This window comes from Rana temporaria, chromosome 8, assembly GCF_905171775.1.
Source record: "Rana temporaria chromosome 8, aRanTem1.1, whole genome shotgun sequence".
NCBI lineage: Eukaryota > Metazoa > Chordata > Amphibia > Anura > Ranidae > Rana > Rana temporaria.
Genome location: NC_053496.1, coordinates 55,374,254 through 55,395,219, shown reverse-complemented (window position 1 = coordinate 55,395,219; position 20,966 = coordinate 55,374,254). Strand labels below are relative to the sequence as shown.

The 20,966-nt window shown below is 40.5% G+C and overlaps 1 protein-coding gene across 1 annotated transcript in view; it reads right to left on the bottom strand.

Annotated features, from left to right (window-relative positions):
* Positions 1-15,136: 15,136 nt before the first annotated feature.
* Positions 15,137-20,966, bottom strand: part of LOC120946954 (heparan sulfate glucosamine 3-O-sulfotransferase 1-like) — a 207,478-nt gene continuing 201,648 nt past the window's right edge. Inside the window, exon 3 of the mRNA XM_040361821.1 lies at positions 15,137-16,253. Within this exon, the coding sequence (XP_040217755.1) occupies positions 15,222-16,142 (921 nt within the window). The 5' untranslated portion in view covers positions 16,143-16,253 and the 3' untranslated portion in view covers positions 15,137-15,221. The remainder of the gene's footprint in view (positions 16,254-20,966) is intronic.

The following is a 20,966-nucleotide window of genomic DNA, read 5'->3' as shown; positions in this document are numbered from 1 at the left end:
TGTCTTTGTGCGTGAGTTGGAAAATAGGGAAACCCCAAAATCCATATGTAGTTGCATCTATAGTGTTAAAAGTTAAAGTTAAAACTGTTGTCATACATTACCTGCTCTACTTCCAGTGTCACATCTTGAAGGATACAGGAGTTTTGTTTTAAATAGGTTCTTTATATAACACAGTAAAGCGTTTTCTTTTGAAGCTGTCATGTGACCTACTAGAACGTGCCTCCCAACACTGGCGGCTCTGACCCGAAAAAAAAGAAGTCTCTAAGCACTTCATCACTGTAAAGGGTGTGTAGAGAATGACAGCTTGATGGATTGTTCATGGCTGAAAATTCTGACAAAGGAGTGATAACGCCTATAACAAAAAAAATGACAAAATTGTATTCTGTTGATGAAATATCTCTCAAAGTCCATGCTTTGTCTTTGAAATTACTCCTTTCACACTTACAAAAGCATATTAAGGGTGTTATGCATGTAAAGAGAACCTGTCACTGGGGCAAGATACAAATCTGAATGGTCAGATTTATATTTATCCTCCTATATGAGCTTCAGTTTAAAGCAGAATTCCGCGTATGTCATGTTTTCTATAACTACATAGTTCCAGCTTGCACACTTGTTGGACACACTTGTTAGTTGTGATTAAAGTGGAAGAGTAATGTGTACAGCTTTTAAAAAATTCTTATTTAACCGCTTGCAATTCGCCCGCCTACATTTTGCCGTGGGTGGGTGGCATACAGGCACAATCACGTACCTGTACCCCAGCAGTGTCTTCTGGGTTTAGGGAGAGTGCGCACCCCCTCTGGCTGACTCTTGCTGTGATTGGACACAGTGGTATTTTGTCAACAGGTTTCAGCCAATGATTCATGGCTGAGACCTGCTAATTGGCAGCCCAGACCTGTTTGTTTTTTTCTCCCTGCAAAGCAGAGAGAAAGGACAAACAGATATTTCATAAAAGGCGACACATATTACACACTAACACTTGTTAGGCACGCACTCAACCCCTTGATTACCCTGAGATGTTAACTCCTTCCGAGCCAGTGTCATTGGTACAGTAACAGTGTATAGTATTATCACCGATCACTGTATTCGTGTTACTGGTGATGTCAGTGTCAGTTAGTGTACCTTCCAGCCAGCGTCAGTTAATGTCAGATTGTCTGCCGCACTATGACAGTCCCACTATAAGTTGCTGATCACCACCATTACTAGTATAACATAAATAAATAAATAAATATAAATTCCAGTATATACACCAAACCATATACAGGCATACCCCACTTTTAAAGCTTTAGTAAAGGAAAAAAAAAATCATTTAAAATAACAAACATGTCATACTTACCTCCACTGTGCAGTTAGTTTTGCCCCGATCCACGTCTTCTGGGGTCCCTCGGCGGCTGTCTCTGGTCCTCCCCGCAATTAGTCACCACAGTCATGCGAGAACTCGCATGGTGGTCAGTAATTGCGGGCGCATTCCCGTGATACAGCGAGCGGCAATAGCCGCTCACTGTATCACTCGGCCCCGCCCCTCGGCGCACCGCGTCACTGGATGTGATTGACAGAAGCGCCAGCCAATTGCTGCGCTGCTCTCAATCCATCCGCTCAAAACAAACAGCGGCCAAGAGGATTGCGGGAACGCGGGACTTTCGAGGGGTCAGGTAAGTATAAAGGGGGCTCGAGGGGGGGGGGGGGCGGCAGCATCCGATGTTTTTTCACCTTAATGCATAGATTGCATTAAGGTGAATTTTTTTTTCTTTACAACTCCTTTAAGTACACAATGGGGTTTATTTACTAAAGCTGGAAAGTGCAAAATCAGGGTCACTTCTGCATAGAAAACAATGAGCTTCTAGCCCCAGCTTGTTCAATTAAGCTTTGTTAATAAAATGTAGAAGCTCAATGGTTTCTATGCAGAAGTGAGCCTGATTTGTGGGCTTTACAGCTTTAGTAAATAAACCCATTGTGTACTTAACCTCCCTGGCTGCATGATTTTTTCAGATTTTAGGTGCTGAAAGCGGAAAGCATGGAAATTTGGCGTTTTACTTTGTAGGCCTACAATTCTTAGGAATAACTCACTTAAATCTGTCCAAACAAGAGTCTAGTAGACATCCCGGGTATGATAAAGTTTTAAAAACAAAATCATAAATTATAATATAATAAATAACTATAAATAATTATAACAAATAATAATGTAATTATATTAAAAAATATTCAATAATGTAATCAAATCAAAAACACTGAAATTTGCTCAGTTGCAGAATTGTCGCTGTCATTACTTTTATTTTTTTATGACGAATTTCCCCACAAATCGCTATCGCTCAATTCTGCAAGTGATTATAATTTATTATCGCTGTTTTCTAGCTTCTCTAAAACCACTTTTGACATAAAGGAACACTTTTGGTTGCTATGGACAATCTACAGTTTGCAGGCAGAAAGAACAGTTTTTATTATATAAAATAACATGTAGGGCACTGGGCAGACCACTAGGGACAAGGGGGTGTGTATTTTTTACATACAGTACTGTAATCTATAAGATTACAGTATACTGTATGTAATGTGTTTATTAACTTTTTTGAATTTGGCACCGTTCTCCGCTCCCGTGCGTCGTAACGTCGCAGGGAACGGAGATCGGCAGCACACAGGGACACTGTGTGAATCGAGCGAGGTCCCGCTCGCTCACACAGCGGGGAGGCATCGCAGGATCCAGGGACAAGGTAAGTAACTTGTACCTGTGGATGCTGCGAGGCGGCCCAGAGTCTGGCTCGGGGATACCGATCGCAGCACAAAAATCTCACCCCGAGCCAGACTCGGGAATACAGCCAACCAGATTAAAAGTGAGGTATGCCTGTACACTTATTGGGGTTTTATTTATTTTTTTACCAAAGACATGTAGCAGAATACATTTTGGCCTTAATTTATAAAGAAACTCATTTTTTTATATGTTTTATAGTAGAAATATTTCAGTCTTTTTTTCATTTTTATAATAATAATAATAATTAAAAAAAAAATGACAGTGATCAAATACAACCAACAAAAAAAAAAAAGATCAATTTGTGTAAAAAATGTAATTTGGGTACAGGATTCAATGACCATGCAAATACCAGTTAAAGCAGCACAGTGCCAAATAGCAAAAATGACCTGGTCATGAAGGAAGTAAAACCTTCCGGGGGTTAAGCGTAGAGCACACTTGCACAGGCATAGTCCACCATTTGTCGCTGATGCAAACTCCCCCTCAAAAATGCAATCCAACTATCATAGGGGTATATATAGACAGAAAGGGGCTACAAATTGATTAGTAGTAGTGAGAAGCAACAAAGGATGACGATTTCTTGAGACTACAATAGTTAAATCTTCTTGGCAGTATTTTTGATTATGTGCTTATAAAGCAGGGATATGTAATTAATCCCATGAGCCATAGCAAGACTCTGACAGCCACAAGTATGACACCCAGAGGCAGAGGCATGATGGGATTTGTAGTTTTGCAACAGCAGGATCGGCTAATTGCATATCCCTGCGTAAAGGGTAAATCCAAAAGAGAGACAGAGAGACATTTAAATATATATATATATATATATATATATAATATGTTTTATAAATACCAATTATTTCACATCAATCAGGATGAACAGTCATTGATAAAAGCAGAACTCAAAAATAATAAAACAGAAAAACAATAAGATGAACATTAATAGCTTATTTAAAGATAAATAAAGGAAAAAAAAACATATTACCTTTAATACAAAGCTGTTGCCCGCATTAGTTCTTTTCTGCAACTATATGTTCTCAGTCTGATGGCCAGTTTGATAACATCCACTTCCTCTGAACCCAGGTCATCCTGAACCCATCCCAGCCTATGATAGGACAGTGAAAGGAGACACAGTACAGTGATTAACTCTTCTGTCACTCTGCTTTCTCCTTCTATTACCACGCCCCTTGTCAGCACATGAATGCTGCTTCTCCCTCTCACACCTCAGCCCTGTTGTACAGGTACTGCAACAGGTTGGTACCAGCTCAAATTCAAGCACTTACATTGCTTATATAAAAAAAATACATTTAATAATGTATAAATGATTACAGAGCTGCATTAATTTGTGTCTTTTATATCTTTCTGGATTTCAGCTTTAAAAATGACTTGATATAGTGATATCTATTGTATAGTTTATGTTCCCATTACAGTTAAAAATTGGGTTTTTAATAAAGACTAGACAAATATTTCTGTATGGTGTAATGAAAAGTACCAGTTGAAAACAGAAGATGGCAGCATTGCATAATTAGGTGATGCTAAACTACCCCGTGTAATTAGATTCCTACTTCAAATAAGTACTTCCGTGGACTTACGCATATCAGAATTTAAAATGTGTTTTGTACCCATTTCTGCCTAGGCTTGCAAAATATGTTGAGCATTGCTAGAAAAAAAAAGATATGTTAATTCGTCATTGTGCTGCTACCTACAGTAAATTCAAATCCCACCAAACTGTGAGAAAGGCTTGCGATTTATCTCATTGTCTTCTGCTGTGCAGTCCTTGTCATATCTGTTTCTATCACTGCAGGGTGGCTTGGCTGGACTGTAGAGACAGAGATGAACATCGGCTGAGATATAGGTCAGTCTACACTCTGTACAAACACTCACACACACATTGTAAACAGGTAAATGGAAGATCTGGCAACTCGGTGACTCCGCAGAGAACAGCAATCTTTATTATCTTCTATAAAGGGGGTGAACAAATCACCATACAAAACTACAAACCACAGTGGCTAGTTTGGAAAAATCTATAATGGACACTAAAGCCCTGTACACACGATCGGTCCATCCGATGAGAACGGCCTGATGGACCGTTTTCATTGGTTAACCGATGAAGCTGACTGATGGTCCGTCGCACCTACACACCATCGGTTAAAAAACCGATCGTGTCAGAATGCGGTGACGTAAAACACAACGACGTGCTGAAGAAAACGAAGTTCAATGCTTCCAAGCATGCGTTGACTTGATTCTGAGCATGCGTGGATTTTTAACCACTTCCATACAGGGCAGTTATACACCCATCCATACCAGGCCTATTCTGGCACTTCTTTCCTACATGTACAAATCATAATTTTTTTGCTAGAAAATTACGCAGAACCCCCAAACATTATATATGTTTTTTTAGCAGACACCCTAGGGAATAAAACGATGGTCATTGAAACGTTTTATCTTGCACGCTATTTGCGCAATAATTTTTCAAACGCCTTTTTTTTGGAAAAAAATTGATTCATGAATTAAAAAAATAACAAAACAGTAAAGTTAGCCCAATTTTTTTGTAAAATATGAAATATGATGTTACACCGAGTAAATAGATACCTAACATGTCACGCTTTAAAATTGCGCACACTCATGGAATTGCGCCAAACTTCGGTACTTAAAAATCTCCATAGGCAACGCTTTGAATTTTTTTACAGGTTACCGGTTTAGATTTACAGAGGAGATCTAGTGCTAGAATTGTTGCTGGCACTCTAACGCACGCGGCGATACCTCACATATGTGGTTTAAACGGCGTTTACATATGTCGGCGGGACTTGCGTGTGCGGTCGCTTCTGCGCGCGAGCTACTGGGGACAGGGGCGTTAAAAAAAAATATTTTTTATTTATTTATTTTTTTACATATTTATTTCTTTTTTTTACACTTTTTTTTTTTTATTTAATTTTTTTTATTATAACTTTTATTCCTATTACAAGGAATGTAAACATCCCTTGTAATAGGAATGTGTGTGACAGGTCCTCTTTATGGAGAGATGCGGGGTCAATAAGACCCCACATCTCTCCTCCAGGCTGGAAAGCATGAAATCGGTGAAAAAAAATTCACCGATCTCATGCTTGCTGTTGCTTAGCAGCCGCAATTGCGGCTTTGTTTACTTACGGGGACCCGGGCGTGACGTCATCACATCGCGCCCGGGTCCTCCGACGGTCATAGAGATGACTGGTGACCATCTGGTCACCAGTCATCTCTATGCTTCCTGCCAGCGCCGGACGATTCGTTCTCCGGGCCCCCGATGGCACGGGAGAGCCCGGAGAAGCACCGGATGGCGGCGGGAGGGGGGGGATGTCCCCTCCCGCCGCCTGTAAGAACGATCTAGCGGCGGAATCGCCGCTATGATCGTTCTTACGTTGTGCAGAATCGCCGGCAGGAGAGAAGGATATCTGAATGATGCCTCTAGCTGCAGGCATCATTCAGATATCCACCCGCAAAGCCCAGGACGTCACATGACGTCCTCCTGGATCGAGGAGGGGTTCCTGCCGCCGTCATTTCACAATGACGCGGTAGGGAAGTGGTTAACAGATGGACGTGCCTACAAACGATTGTTTTTTTCTATCGGTTAGGTATCCATCGGTTAAATTTAAAACAAGATTGCTTTTTTTAACCTATGGATAAATAACCTATGGAGCCCACACACGATCGGTTTGGTCCGATTAAAACGGTCCATCAGACCGTTCTCATCGGTTTGACCAATCGTGTGTACGCGGCATAAGAGGTCTAAGTACCTCTAAGATGTACAGGATTATCAGGACACTGTATATGAATGGGGCAGAAGGGAGCAAAGATATCCCACTACTCTGCGTTCCATTTTAACAATGAAAAACAGGGACAAATCTGTCAATAAATGTGAATTTTAGTTCACCTGAGGTCTCTGATTCATAGAGGATTATTTACTAAAACTGCAAAATCTGGTGCAGCTCTGCATCAAAGCCAGCCTCCAGGTTTTATTGACAAAGCTTAAAGTGATTGTAAAAGTTGAAATAAAAAAAAAACATGTCATAGTTACCTCCACTGTGCAGCTCGTTTTGCGAGTGGCCACAATCCTCGTCTTCTAGGGCACCTCGGCGGCTGTCTTGGCTCCTCCCCGCATCAGATAACCGCCTCTGCGAAGTGCTTTCCCAAGGGGGTTACCTTGCAGGTGCGCTCCAGAGTCCAGCATTTGCGTCCAAAGACACGAATGCTGGACTCGGCCCCGCCCGCAGCACTCGCGTCATTGGATTTGATTGACAGCAGTGGGAGCCAATGGCTGCACTGTTAGCAATCTATCCAATGAAGAGCCGAGAAGCCTGGGCTGAGATCCAGCACGTTCTTGATGTGGTACTTTCGAGGGCTCAGGTAATTAAAACTGGGGGGTTGGAGGGTCTGTACCGAATTACAGGTAGGTTTTTATTACGGAATGACCCGTGACACCCAGAGACTTTTGAAGGATGGGGGGTACTCCTGTGCCAGCGTCACTATTAAATCTTGGGTCTAGGGTCACCCTGTGCCCCTTTTGGGCATAGGGTGACTGATAAATGATTATTCATGTTTTGCAGGATGTCTTGGAATATTACAAGTTGTTAAAGTCTGACTCCAAATGGGGTGTTTTCATTCAATGGGGGGACACATGCTTTTGAGGTGTTAATTTGCGTCTGCTCCTAGACATTCCATTGTGTGATGCTAATACTGTTTGTGTCCATTGTACTAATTAAGTCTGAAAGGTCATATGTCTCCTTTCAGGGGTAGGGAATTAGCATGTCAATTATGTTTAGTAAAGGAATGTGTTTTGTGTAACAGGTGAGGGGAACTTGTCGGAGACAGGACGTCTGGGGGATAATTAACTCACCTGAATGTCATTATCTAAAAGAATGTGATTGAAGCCCCATTGTGTGATTTGTGAGTGGAGTGTGTCTTTGTTCCTTTGATTACTGTAACATGCTTGTACTGTACATAAGAAAGCTAAGGAACCATTAAAGTCATTCATACATTTTGAAACCAGAGAACAGAGCGTATGTCTCGTTTATTCTGGGGAAATCCATAAGCTGTCGTGGGTTGATGGGTTGGAATATCGTAAACGGTGGTGACCGTTACAGTTTACAACCCCTTTAATTGAACAAGCTGACATTAGAAGATGATTGGCTACCATGCACAGCTGCACCAGATTCTGAGTGTACCAGTTTTAGGTTTGGTTCACACAGGACGCCGATGTGGCTCCCAACAGGGGTCCTGTGCATCCTGGTTCACCGTTTTAGGTCTGGTTTCAGACCGAATTTCGGCTGAATTCGGACCTGAAACAGACCAAAAGACGCACAGGGCTCCTGTGCAAATTCGCACTGGAGCCGCATTGGAGATATGTGAACCAACTCCATAGAGAGCCATTCACATTCTCCTGCTATTGTGAATTGGATGCGGGATCACAATAGTGTGACCCCGGCCTTGCTGTGGCTTGTGGAGGCTGGCAGCCGGGCACAGTTGCCAGATAATTCTTCCAGATGAGAGTGGGGAGATAGGAGCGCTGCCTTTGCTTTTCTCTCTTCTCACACATATTGTAGTTAATAGAAGGATAGACAAATCTAGGGTTGCGTTCTAGGAAAAGGGTTACTTCAGGAAGGTTACTCCCCCCTATGTGATAGAAATCAAGTTAATTATAAGAAAAAGTAAAAAACAAAAACAAAACATATATTAAAAAATAAAAAGGCAGAAACAAGTTTAACCTTCCCACATACACACATAAGAACATAAACCATAAACACAGGTGGTTGTTTTGTTCATGTAGGAAAACGTTAGTTGCGCTACATATTGTATATCGCCGCAAAGGTCGGACTGAGGGTACTAATTCTATGGCCATTATTCATGTTATATTTAAATTGATGACCTATAAAACCTTTCAAAGCTTTTACACCATTTGTCCCCATTTCACAGTTGTGCACAGTTTTAAGACTTGGCATGTTGAGTAACTATTTACTCATTGCAACGTCCTCTTTTCAATTTTACCGAATGTGGCAATATATTTGTGCATTAAAATTTACTTACATGCTTTTTACTGAAAATTTGAGCTTGATAAACATGTACACTAATATGATGTGACATTAAAAAATTGAACTAACTCCATTTTATTCTCCAGGGTCTTTGCTTTCAGAAAATATATATAATTTGTGAGGGACTCATTTTCATGGTCAAAATGTGCACTTTAACTGTGTTAAATAAAAAATGGCTCTGGTAGTAAAAGTGGTTAATATAGCTATTTCTTTTGATCGTTCAGTCCATCTAGCGGCCATAATAAAGTATTTTTCTTGAAATACCTCAATCAGAAAAAAAAACACTGCATTGTGGCCACACGATGGACTTGTTGATCATAGGAAACCACTGGGGTAGATTTACAAAATCTGGTGCACTGAGATTTTAGTTAAGCTGTGCATGGTAGCCAATCAGCTTCTAAAATCAGTTTGTTCAATTAAGCTTTGGCAATAAAATCTGAAAGCTGATTGGTTTCTTTGCAGAGCTGCACCAGATTTTGCACCATGCAGTTTTAGTAAATAACCCCCAGTGTGTTAAGCAAAATAATTCAGAATTAATCAAGGATGAGTGAATTCTTGCCACATTCGTCCACCAATATTTTTATACATAGATCCCTATAACTGCAAATAAAGAGAGTTGTTGTCAGGAGGCAGGAATTATGGGGCCCCTTACACAGCTTCAGGCATTGGCCCCCTGGAGCAGAGAACCGGGGGGGTGCTGCTGCCTGAAATTGAGAAGCGGGGGGGGGGGGGGGGAGGGTGCTGCGAATTGAGAAAAAATATATATAAAAAAAGGGGGGGTAGCCGTCCGGGGGCCTTGGGGACCTCTGGGTCCTTTAATAAAAAGAAATAAAAATATATATAAAAAATATATATATATTTTTAAATAGGGGGGGGTTGTCACCTGGGGCCATATATATATATATATATATATATATATATATATATATATATATATATATATATATATATACAAATTATTATTATTTTTTATAAAAAGAAATTACAAAAAAAAGGGGGGGTTGCCATCCGGGACCTCTGGGCCCTTTAATAATAAAAACAAAAAAAGAAACCTCTGGGCCCTTTAATAAAAAAAAATATATAAAAAAAATAAAATAAACATTTATTAAAAAAAAAGGGAGTTTCCATGCAGGGCCCTTTAAAAAAAATATATAAACAAAAATAAAAAAATAAATATTTACTAAAAAAATTAAAAAAAGGGGGTTTGCCACATGGGGCCCTGGGGACCTCTGAGCCCTTTAATAAAAAAAATTATATATATATATATATATATATAGAACTAAAAATAAATAAAATAAAAATAATGTTTTTATAAAAAAAAAAGGGGGGTTGCCATCCGGGGCCCTGGGGACCTTCGGACCCCTAAAAAAAAAAAAGGCCCTTTAAACATAAAATACAAATATATTAAAAAAAAAAATATTTTCTGGGCCCCTGGGGACCTCCGGACCCCTTACAGGTGTACTGCCTGATGGCGGCCCTGTCAGGAAGGCACAGACAGCAATAAACAATTTATTAGAAGTTCTAACCATAGGTGTGCACAGCCTATTGCATTAGGATGTGCACCTCAAAGCTCAAACACATATGTGTATTTATACTGAAGGTGTCGGTTGAGCAGTGGGTGGTGTCAGTAGGGCAGTGGATGGTGTCAGTAGTTTTTATTTTTATTATTTTTTACAATTTAATTTTTTCTATTTGCTTTTACAGTTTTTTTTGGAGCCCCTTCAGGGGGCTTTGGTGGAAAATCGGGAGTTTAAACTGGGTAAATCTGCACCACACAGGGTGATTAGGGTGTGCCAAGGCACACCTGGCACACCCTGTACGCACGCCTATGGTTCTACCTCTTATGTACTTTACTAGAAAATGTTTTCTCATTTGTGTCCGATTGGAGCGAGAGTTTAAGATGGGGGGGGGGTTGGAAATAAAGAGAGATATGTTGGGGGCCATGTCACAGTGGGAGCAGTGGCTGTGTCCATGCAACCACAACGCCCCAACTTAAAGCTATGGAACTGCCTGCACGGAGATGCGCAGAACACCTGTGCACCCTCGTGCAGGTATACACAGACCTCACATGTGGCATGGATGCACACACCCCATGTGAAAAAGGCCAAAAGAGGGGGACTGCTCATTTAGTAGTATGTATCAAAAAAATGGACTATATACTATATATTATACCAATACAACCATTCAGATTCACACCTATACTGAAAAAGAATAGTTAAAACATTTCAAATTTAAAAGTATTCCCCCCCGTAACAGAAAACATTTTTTAATGAACAGAAAAATCTTTTTTTTTTTTTTTTGAAGGTACAATTGCTTGGGCTGTCATCCTTATCCTGGTCTCAATAATTAGTGGCCTGAAATAGGCATGCCACCAGTGAAGTGCTGGGACACCTTCTTCTAAGTCAGCAATTAAAACATGGAAGAAAAGAAAAAAATTACAAACCCAAATTTCTACCTTCAAAAACAGGTCAGCAGCTTTCATGTTTCTCGGAATTTTAAAATGCTGAATGCCGTAGTTACAATAACTAAATTCAATGACGGCACTTTTTCCTACTTTCCATGTTGTTAATATGCAGTCCATCAACAGACAGCCCTAAGGCCGGGTTCACACCTATGCGAATTGAATGCGCGTTTCTCCGCATTCAATTCGCATAGCTGGAGAATGTGATTAGCTCTCTATGAAGCTGGTTCACATATCTCCGCAGCGGATCCGGTGCGGTGTGCCGGAAAAACGTGCCTTTTTTGGTGCGTTTCAGGTTTGATTTTAGCCCAAAATTCGGGCTGAAATCGGACCTGAACCTGTGAATCAGCACGCATCGGACCCCTGTTGTGCACAGCATGCGGCGACAGTGTGAACCCGGTCTTAAGCGTTTTGCCTGCATCTCTGCACTCAATGGCCCGGATTAACGTAGCACTTACGCCAACGTATCTCGAGATACGCCGTGTAAGTGCACATATGCGCCGTCGTATCTATGCGCCTGACTCTGAAAGCAAGATTTCTGCGCCATTGTATCGTGGGCGCATATTTACGCTGGCCGCAAGGGGCGCTCCCATTGATTTATGATTCGAATATGCAAATGAGTGAGATACGCCGATTCACGAACGTACTTGCGCCCAGCGCATTAATATACGCGGTTTACGTAAGTCGTACGTCCGGCGTAAAGTTAAGCCTCATAAAGGAGGTGTAAGTCAGCAGCATCAATGCAAATGGCTGCACCAGGGAACACAGCCATCGTTTTTTATGTCGTTTACGTAGTACGTGAATAGGGCTGGGCGTAGGTTACGTTCTCGTCGTAGGCAGTGATTCAACGTATCTTAGGCGTTCGTTCCGACGTGATTCTGAGCATGCGCACTGGGATACGTCCATGAGTCGGCGCATGCGCCGTTCGTTCTTCGTCTCTTAATGGCGCTCGGCCCATCATTTACATGGGGTCACGCCTCATTAGCATGGCTCACGCCCACTGCCACTTACGACGAGTTACACAGAGGGAACCCAGCGTAGATTTGGGAGCAAGTGCTTTGTGAATACTGTGCTCGCTGCTCTGCGCTACGTCGGCTTAGCGTATATTCGATACGCTACGCCGGCATAACTATGCGCCGCTGTATGTGAATCCGGGCCAATGAATGTATGACCGCAGAACATACTATAGAGTTAAATCAGGAAAAGCTTCTATTGTATCATGGGAGTTTTAAATAATTTGACCTGCTTATCTGCTATTTGAGTAAGAACAACCACCAGCAAGTCTCATTTTTTGATGTGTATGATTATTAATAAAAGGAGTTCTCATAAAAAAACAAAAACAGGTTCTGTTTTTCTGAAACTGCATTGGGGTTATGTCACATAATGCATAGCGGGGTCCTTTTTTTTTCTTTTTTTAAAGAGTCAAATGTACTGAATCAGTACCTGATTCACACTGTGCTAGCCTTGATACACTTCTCCCAGTATTGTGTGGCTTAAAAAGCAAAAAGAAATATAGATTTCATTTAGACCCATTATATTCATTGCCTTCGTTTTAAATATTTAATCAATCCCTTTATATATAACGACATTATGTTTTATTAATTCTGCATAACCATTACTGGCTTTCTTTATGGATCTTTCTTGATGGTAGAAAAATAGTGAATGCAGCGGAAAGACAATGAAAGGCAGATATATATATATATATACTGTTCTATAAGGTTAAAGTCCTACACCAGCATTAGCTAAGAGACTGAACGAAGAACGAAGAATGAACACATTTCAAGCAGGTTCCATTCAGCGGCATGGTTTATGCTAATTATCCATGTCAGTTCTATTAAAACCATTACTCATAGCACTGCATAAAGAGAGTATAAGAGTGACATAGACAGAGGAAGGACACAGACCACCGTTAAGAAATATTCATTTGTATTCAACTAAAGAGGAAGTTATACAGTCTCTAAAATTTCATTATTGCATATTAATGCAGCCTTCCAAATATACAGTTGTACAAATCATTTAGGTCCCATTTAAATTCTTAGATTTTTTTAAGGTTTAGATTCAGAGAAGAAAGTGCTAATTTAACAAGGTGCAAATCTCTTGAATGGTGGTTACAGGGACAACAAAAAATGTTTATAATGGCTATAACATATAATCAATATTATGTGTCCTTTAAAAAGCCATGCATTGATTTCACACTATAAAGGTGATACAGTTAAAAAAAAAAAAAAATTCGGGAGGGAAAAACAGTGGAAAGGGAAAATAAAAATAAAAAATATCAGCAGATTTCGCCCAAATCGTCCTCTCCATTCCTCCCAGGACCTCCTACTCTCTAGCTCCCTTGTTACCTCCTCCCATGCTCGCCTCCAGGACTTTTTCAGAACCTCTCCCATCCTCTGGTACTCCTTGCCCCAGCATGTCCAGTCAGCCCCTACCCTGTCTGCCTTTATGCGATCCCTGAAAACTCACTTAATCAGGGAAGCCTATTCCACCTCCCCCTAAGAACTGTACCCAAGCCACCTCCATAAGATCATCCCCCACAGCTATTACCTTTTGTATCACTTCCCCCTCCCTTTAGATTGTAAGCTCCACGAGCAGGACCCTCCTGTTTTGTAATTGTACTGTCTCCCCTACATTGTAAAGCAGGGGTGCCCAACCTTTTGAAGAGCGAGGGCCACTTAAGCAACTTGATAACCAGTCGCGGGCCACAATGAGCGGATCAGGTGGATGACAGGTCATAGCTACTCTATAGGCCCTCCGATCCGATCTGCCCAGATGGAAGGGGACGAATTTCCTTCTATTTTTTTTTTTAGAGGATTGGATTTGAAGTAGGCAGGTGTAAACGGACAGAAGTCTGTTTACATTTGCCGCTCTGTAGAGGTGAATTGAGGGTCCAATTGGGTAGGGTCGATCATGTAAAAAGGGCTTAAGACTGCTTTCACACTAATGCAGTGCAGTTTACCCACACCACGGTGCAGCGTAGTGCACCTATGTCTAACCCGCGGGTTAGCTAACTTTGCCATAGACTCCGCCTGTGGCAAAAGCTGGCACTCTACAGGAAGCATTGGCTTATGGAGCTCTGCTCAGGAGCCATTTTCTTCCTCTACCACCAGCTTCATGCACAACACTGATGCTGTGGTAGGACAGGTCGGCAACCTGCGATCTGGGCTTGCCAACCCACCATTCCAGAGCAGGAGGTCGCGGGCCACATCAGAGGGCTCCGCGGGCCACATGTGGCCCCCCCTGTTGTAAAGCGTGGTGCAAACTGTTAGTGCTATCTAAATCCTGTATAATAAAAATAATAAAAAAGAAGATGAAATGATCGGGCAAATTGTAAAGATATTGAAAAATAAATAAAAAACAGAATAAAAATGTAAAAAAAAAATAAAGAAATATGGTCATCACAGATAAATTTGCTGGTTGAACAGGTGCAAAACAAGTCTTTGCTATTTAAATGAACATACAAAAGAGTGTCACATTTTCCTACTAACCCAGAATACCTGTACTAAGAACATTAAATAAAATTGTCATTAAAGACAGTAACATATAGCTTAGCAGTAATACAAAATTATTTCTCCATTTACACACGCTTTAACATAGGAAATATTTTTTTTTTGTTTGTTAGGCTCTTGTTACTGTAGCAAAGAGTTCAATATCAAATGTTGTCAAACAATGTCTACTACACAATCTTTCTATAAGTGTCTAAGTACATATATATAAATTGGAAAAAATAATAAGACAAATCAGAATAATGCATTGCATATCATTATTTACAATAAAGAAAGGAAATGTTTTGGGCTCAATGTTTTCTTATCTGTAAACAAATTATTGTTTGTTTTTCATGTTTTACGCTTTATGGCCATTGAGTACAATTTTTCATTATTTTTCCACTTTTTACAGCATCTAACTGGTTTAAATCACAGCTTGGTATTTTTCTACAGATTTCTCTGTTGGATGGTGGTTGGTGCTAGTGCCAGTCAAACGTTTGATTAACCATTGTGTAGAACCTTTGATTATGTTCTCTGAAATAAGAGTAAAGTTGCTCCAAGACTGTTTCATTTACTATAGGATGGGGGCGCCCTTTAGACTCATGCAAACACCTTTCTCGACCATCACTTCTGATGCAGTAGAACCCCTTGGTTTGGTTAAAATAAAAGTTTGAAGAGACTATTCTAGGAGGCAGGTCAAGGAACCTCTCCACCTTCTGCAGTTCTGTGAGAGGTGTTTTAATTAAAGTATTTCCATCCACTATGTGGATCTGATTTAAACTGAAGTATTTCAGCCATCTCTCCATGTGTAGATCATACAAGCTCCTTTGGATTGCCTTATATTTGGTATTAAGTGCACCGTTTTTAATCACAATTCCCTCAAAAGGCTGCACTGGCTTGTGGTTTTCCAGCCTGTTGTAATAAACTTGGGTGTAATCCGATATGACCCTCTCCGTAGGGTCTCGAAGAATTAGAAGCAGCTTAATTGAGCTGTTCATGCTATGAATCCTTTCAGCAGCGAGTGGTGATGTAAAATAACCTGGAGTTTTCTCGATAGTAATTTGATCTTCAAATGAGAAAGGCATAAGGTTTCTGTACCATTCAATCCCTTTCACATAGTTTTCATCCCAGTCAAAGAAATGTACTTCAGTAGCAGCTACCACAATGTTTGGGTGAATGTCCAGCATTTCCAGCAATGCCCTGGTCCCACCTTTCCGAACGCCGACAATGATTGTCTGAGGGGTCCGGCGGATTGTACCTGGAGGCTGGGTGGAGTAATGTTCAGTAGTATTGCTGAATTCTTCAAGGAATAGGGAAGAATTTGATAGAGGTGGAAAATCGAGAGGAACTGGCTGACACGGGGTCAGTAGGAGCAGCACGGCAACCAAATATACGGCCATGTAGAGAGAGTTGGACAAGTCAGTTCCAAAAGCTGACCCTCTGTAATCTCATGTGTATTTGGCAGTATTGCAAGTGAAGAGCAGAGGGCTAGAAATGCTATCCAGTACCATCTGTTGAGAAAAAAAAAAAGAACTTTAGAATTTAATTTACATACAGTGATACTTGCATACCAGACAACATAAGGGTGATGTGTGATAGTGGTATAGGTGCCCATACTTTTGCTCCATTAAAAAAGGAAGATATTGAAGCACTATGGTTACACTTTGGCTTTGGGTGTTAACAATTGTACCCTTTGCACACTACTGTGACAATGGTGACACTCAATCTAATTTATTACAGTGATAACAATACATGATCTTTCCAGTTTAGATTGTTCTTTTTGATAAAGAATAACCAAAGGAATTAGTTTTATTCCATAAGTAGGCAAATGCAGTACAAACAAAACAACAGGTCTGGGATAATAGTCAACTAAAATCTATAGTGATCTTAAAGTGTATCTAAAGCATTTTTTGTTGTGGATTTGTGATGAGTTAGAACCTTTGTCAAGCTGTTATAGCTGGCTATCCTAGTTAGGCAGATTCGCTGTTCCTATTTGTCCTGGTGACCATTATCACTGATAGATGGGTAACATCCAAAATTTTGAACTATAACCAGATCAGCAGTAGAGGAAAAATTTTCATTACATGGGGTTGACGATGTCCTTCCCTCCCTCATGTGACAGTGTAAAGGCCTGGTGATTAGTAGCTTAGGAAGAAGACCACATCTGTCCCCATATCCAAAATAAATGAGTATTTATGGGGGGCTCTGACAGAGGGGTGAAGAGTTTAAATGGGTATGGGATTTAAAGAGGCTCTATAGTTTTGCCTCAAAAATGGAAAGCATCTCTTTAATTTTTGGTAAATTATAAGATCTCAATATTTATAGCAGCCTAAAGCTTGCTCGGACCCTTAGATGATCTTCTGTTCACACATCTACCATTTCTTTACAGCAGGGGTGGCCAACCAGTGGCCCGTGGGCCACATGTGGCCTGCGGAGCCCTCTGATGTGGCCTGCGACCTCCTGCTCTGAAATGGTGGGTTGGCAAAACCAGATCACAGGTTGCCGACCCGTCATACCACAGCATCCGTTGTGAATAAAGCTGGTGGTAGAGGAAGAAAGCGGCTGCGGAGCAGAGCCCCATAAACCAATGCTTCCTCTACAGCACCGGCTTTTGCCACAGGTGGAGTCTATGGCAAAGTTCAGCTAACCCACAGGATAGACACAGGTGCACTACACTGCACCCGCAGTGTGGGTAAACCGCAGCATATCAGTGTGAAAGCAGTCTTAGGCCCTTTTTACCGGAGCCCAACCAAATGGGACCCTCAATTCACCTCTATAGAGCAACAGATGTCTGTTTACGCCCATCTACCTCCCCTTTCATCTGGGCGGATCGGAGGGCCTATAGAGTAGCTGTGAGCTGTTATCCACCCACACCGCTCATTGTGGCCCTCGACTGGTTTCCAAATTGCTTAAGTGGCCCTCGCTTTTCTTCAAAAGGTTGGGCACCCCTGCTTTACAAAGTAGGAGGAATTATTGAAAAACACCTTGTTATTTTAATTCCTCTTGACTTCATCAGCCAAGAAGAACAGAATGCTGCATAAAACTTGGTCTGATCTTTTGACACAGAGACCTGCCAATCCTTCTCATGCCACACACAGGGACATTATCACAGGATTATGCCCCCACAAAAACATACTGCATTGTCATCCTATTCATGAACACCTTTTTCCTTATAGTTTACATTTGGATGCTTCACAATGATTTAAAATGTAAAACAAAGTATTTGAACCATGATCTCTTTACTTTGAAGTCTTGTTCCTATTCAGAATGCCAAAACCATTTGATAAAAGTGAAATTGGTCTCAATGGAATTCAAAGTGATTGACACGTAGATCAGTCTCTGCCTTTAATTTATTCTCTACTGCTTCAGGGGTTATTCTTCACTTCAATTAATCTCACTTAAACTATTGCTTGAGTAATATAATCATGCTCAGTTTTGGCTAAGTGGCTTGACATTGAGCCAGAGTTCGTCTCTTGGAAAATAAGAGGACTTTCATATTTTCCAAGGGTTACTGACCGCCCTGTACATTTACAAGAGGTGTCATGGCCAACAGTTAATTAGCAAACCAGACTGATGGCCAATTTCTAATTATCATCAAGAAAGTGACTGATTGCCAGCTGTTTAACAAGGAAAATCGGAAGACTTTAACCTAAAATGGCATCAGTTAATGAGCTTGATGTGCTAAGGAGATATTTGAAGTACCGCAGTTAAATAAGTATCTAAAGATAAAAACTTTTTTTTTAAGCTTTGGCTGAAGTAAGGTAGATTCTTGTTTTCAGGAAGCTATGCAAAACACCTTCCCACCAGCCATGATCTGTTAGCACTGTATGGAGAGGTGCAGAGACCTAATACAACATATAAGGTATTTGATGAAGACAAAAATGTTTTTTAATAACTCCTGTGTCCAGCAACAGAGACAGAATCATTGAGGCTGCTACACTAAATTGCCACCATCTGACTTCTGCAGCTCTTGGTCACTTCATCTATAAGTGTTCCAGTGGTGTATATTCCTTGAATTTGCTGGCAACTCATTGTGTAAACAAAAAAGTCAGTGCTAGTACCCATACATCACATGGAAAGCAAAGCTCCTGGGTACTCGATCCACAGTCGCTGGCTGAGAAGAGTAATGAGGAAAAGATGATCCGCACTCCGTCGTTGCTCTTAAAAATATGTAGTATTTTTTAACAAGCCACAGTGGACAAAAGCAAAAAATGAAATGGTTGACGCGTTTCAGCCTATAAGGCCTTAGTCATAACCTCCTCATTATGTGTTCACATGGTTACAATTTAATATCTGTTGTGAGTGTCTTTAATAACAGATTAATCATTTTGTCCAAGAGTTTGGGGAACTTAAGCTTTGTTCACACCTACAGGTACGACCAAACATGGGCACATAGGGCAGCCCATTCATACATGCAAGGAACATGGAAAATAATTCACTGGCTCTTTTCCTAAAATAACAGCACAATGCATTTTAGTGCACAATAACATGTATTTTCAGATGTAAATATCCTCTGTTCGGAATGTAATTAAGAAATGTCAGTCATCAGGAACAGTGAAAGTTAAAGCAAGATCTGAAAGACCAAGAAAAATATCAGATAGAACAGCTCGCAGGATTGTGAGAAAAGCAATTCAAAACCCATGTTTGACTGCACGATCCCTCCAGAAAGATCTGGCAGACACTGGAGTTGTGGTACACTATTCCACTATAAAGAGATGCTTGTACAAATATGGTCTTCATGGAAGAGTCATCAGAAGAAAACCTCTTCTACGTCCTAACCACAAAAATCAGCGTTTGAACTTTGCAAATGAACATATAGACAAGCCTGATGCATTTTGGAAACAAGTTCTGTGGACCGATGATGTTAAAAAAGAACTTTTTGGCTGGAATGAGCAAAGGTACGTTTGGAGAAGAAAGGGCACACAATTTAATAAAAAAAGAACCTCTGTCCAACTGTTAAGCATGGGGTGGATCAATCATGCTTTGGGGTTGTATTGCAGCCAGTGGCACAGGGAACATTTCACGAGTAGAAGGAAAAATGGATTCAATAAAATTTCAGCAAATTTTGGATGGTAACTTGATGCCATCTGTGAAAAAGCTGAAGTTAAAGAGAGGATGGCTTCTACAAATGGATAATGATCCTAAACACACCTCAAAATCCACGGGGGATTACATCAAGAGGCGTAAACTGAAGGTTTTTTCATGGCCTTCACAATCTCCTGACCTCAACATAATTGAAAATCTATGGATAGACCTTAAAAGAGCAGTTCATGACAGACAGCCCAGAGATCTCAAAGAACTGAAAGACTTTTGTAAGGAAGAATGGGCAAAGATACCTCAAACAAGAATTGAAATACTCTTGGCTGGCTACAAAAAAAAGTGTTTACAAGCTGTGATACTTGCCAAAGGGGGCAGTACAAGATATTAACTCTGCAGGGTGCCCACACTTTTGCAGGCGCCATTTTTTTGTTTTCTGTAATTTTGAAAGTGTAAATGATGGAAATAAAATCTAACTTTTTTTGACATATTATAAGAATGTCTAATCTGTAATTTGATGCCTTGTGGAGATTTTTCCATTTTTCCTTTGCTTCGTTATGCACATTAATACAAATGTTTACCTGGGGTGCCCAAACTTTCGATCCCCACTGTAACTCCAATGCAAGCGCATGGGAGCTCATTCATTCCAGCGGAGGCTGGAATTTTTTACGGAGCTGCGCATGGGCAGCTCAGTGTAGAGTTCAGAAAGTTAAGAAGAAAGGCAAGAATCGGGTTTTGCAGAAGAGACATAAAATGTGTTGTCTGCAATTAAAAACCTTTCTTCTAGCAAGTTCCTAGTTCAATGCTAAGCGGGGAGAGCAGCAAAGGAGAGTATAAAAGGGTCGAGGGGGTGAGCTTTAAAGAGCCTCTCCAAACAAGACACTTTCCTGCAGTTTTTAATGTGCAATTCATTTTTGTAGATATTAATTAACATCAATTACTGAAAATTGTTGAAACGACTGTGCATTTAAGGCGACCTAAGATAATTTTGAACACAAGTATTCAGCAAGAGGAGTGGGAAAATTGTAACTAATCAAGAAAAAAATTGCGTCAATGTACCGTACTTATAATGTATGCAGCAGGTTCAATAGTTTGTGGCATTCATCAAAAAATGTTCAATCAAAAAATAAATCATCATTTTAGAAAAGGTTGTATTAATTAGTTCCACGTGTATTGCTTGCATTATT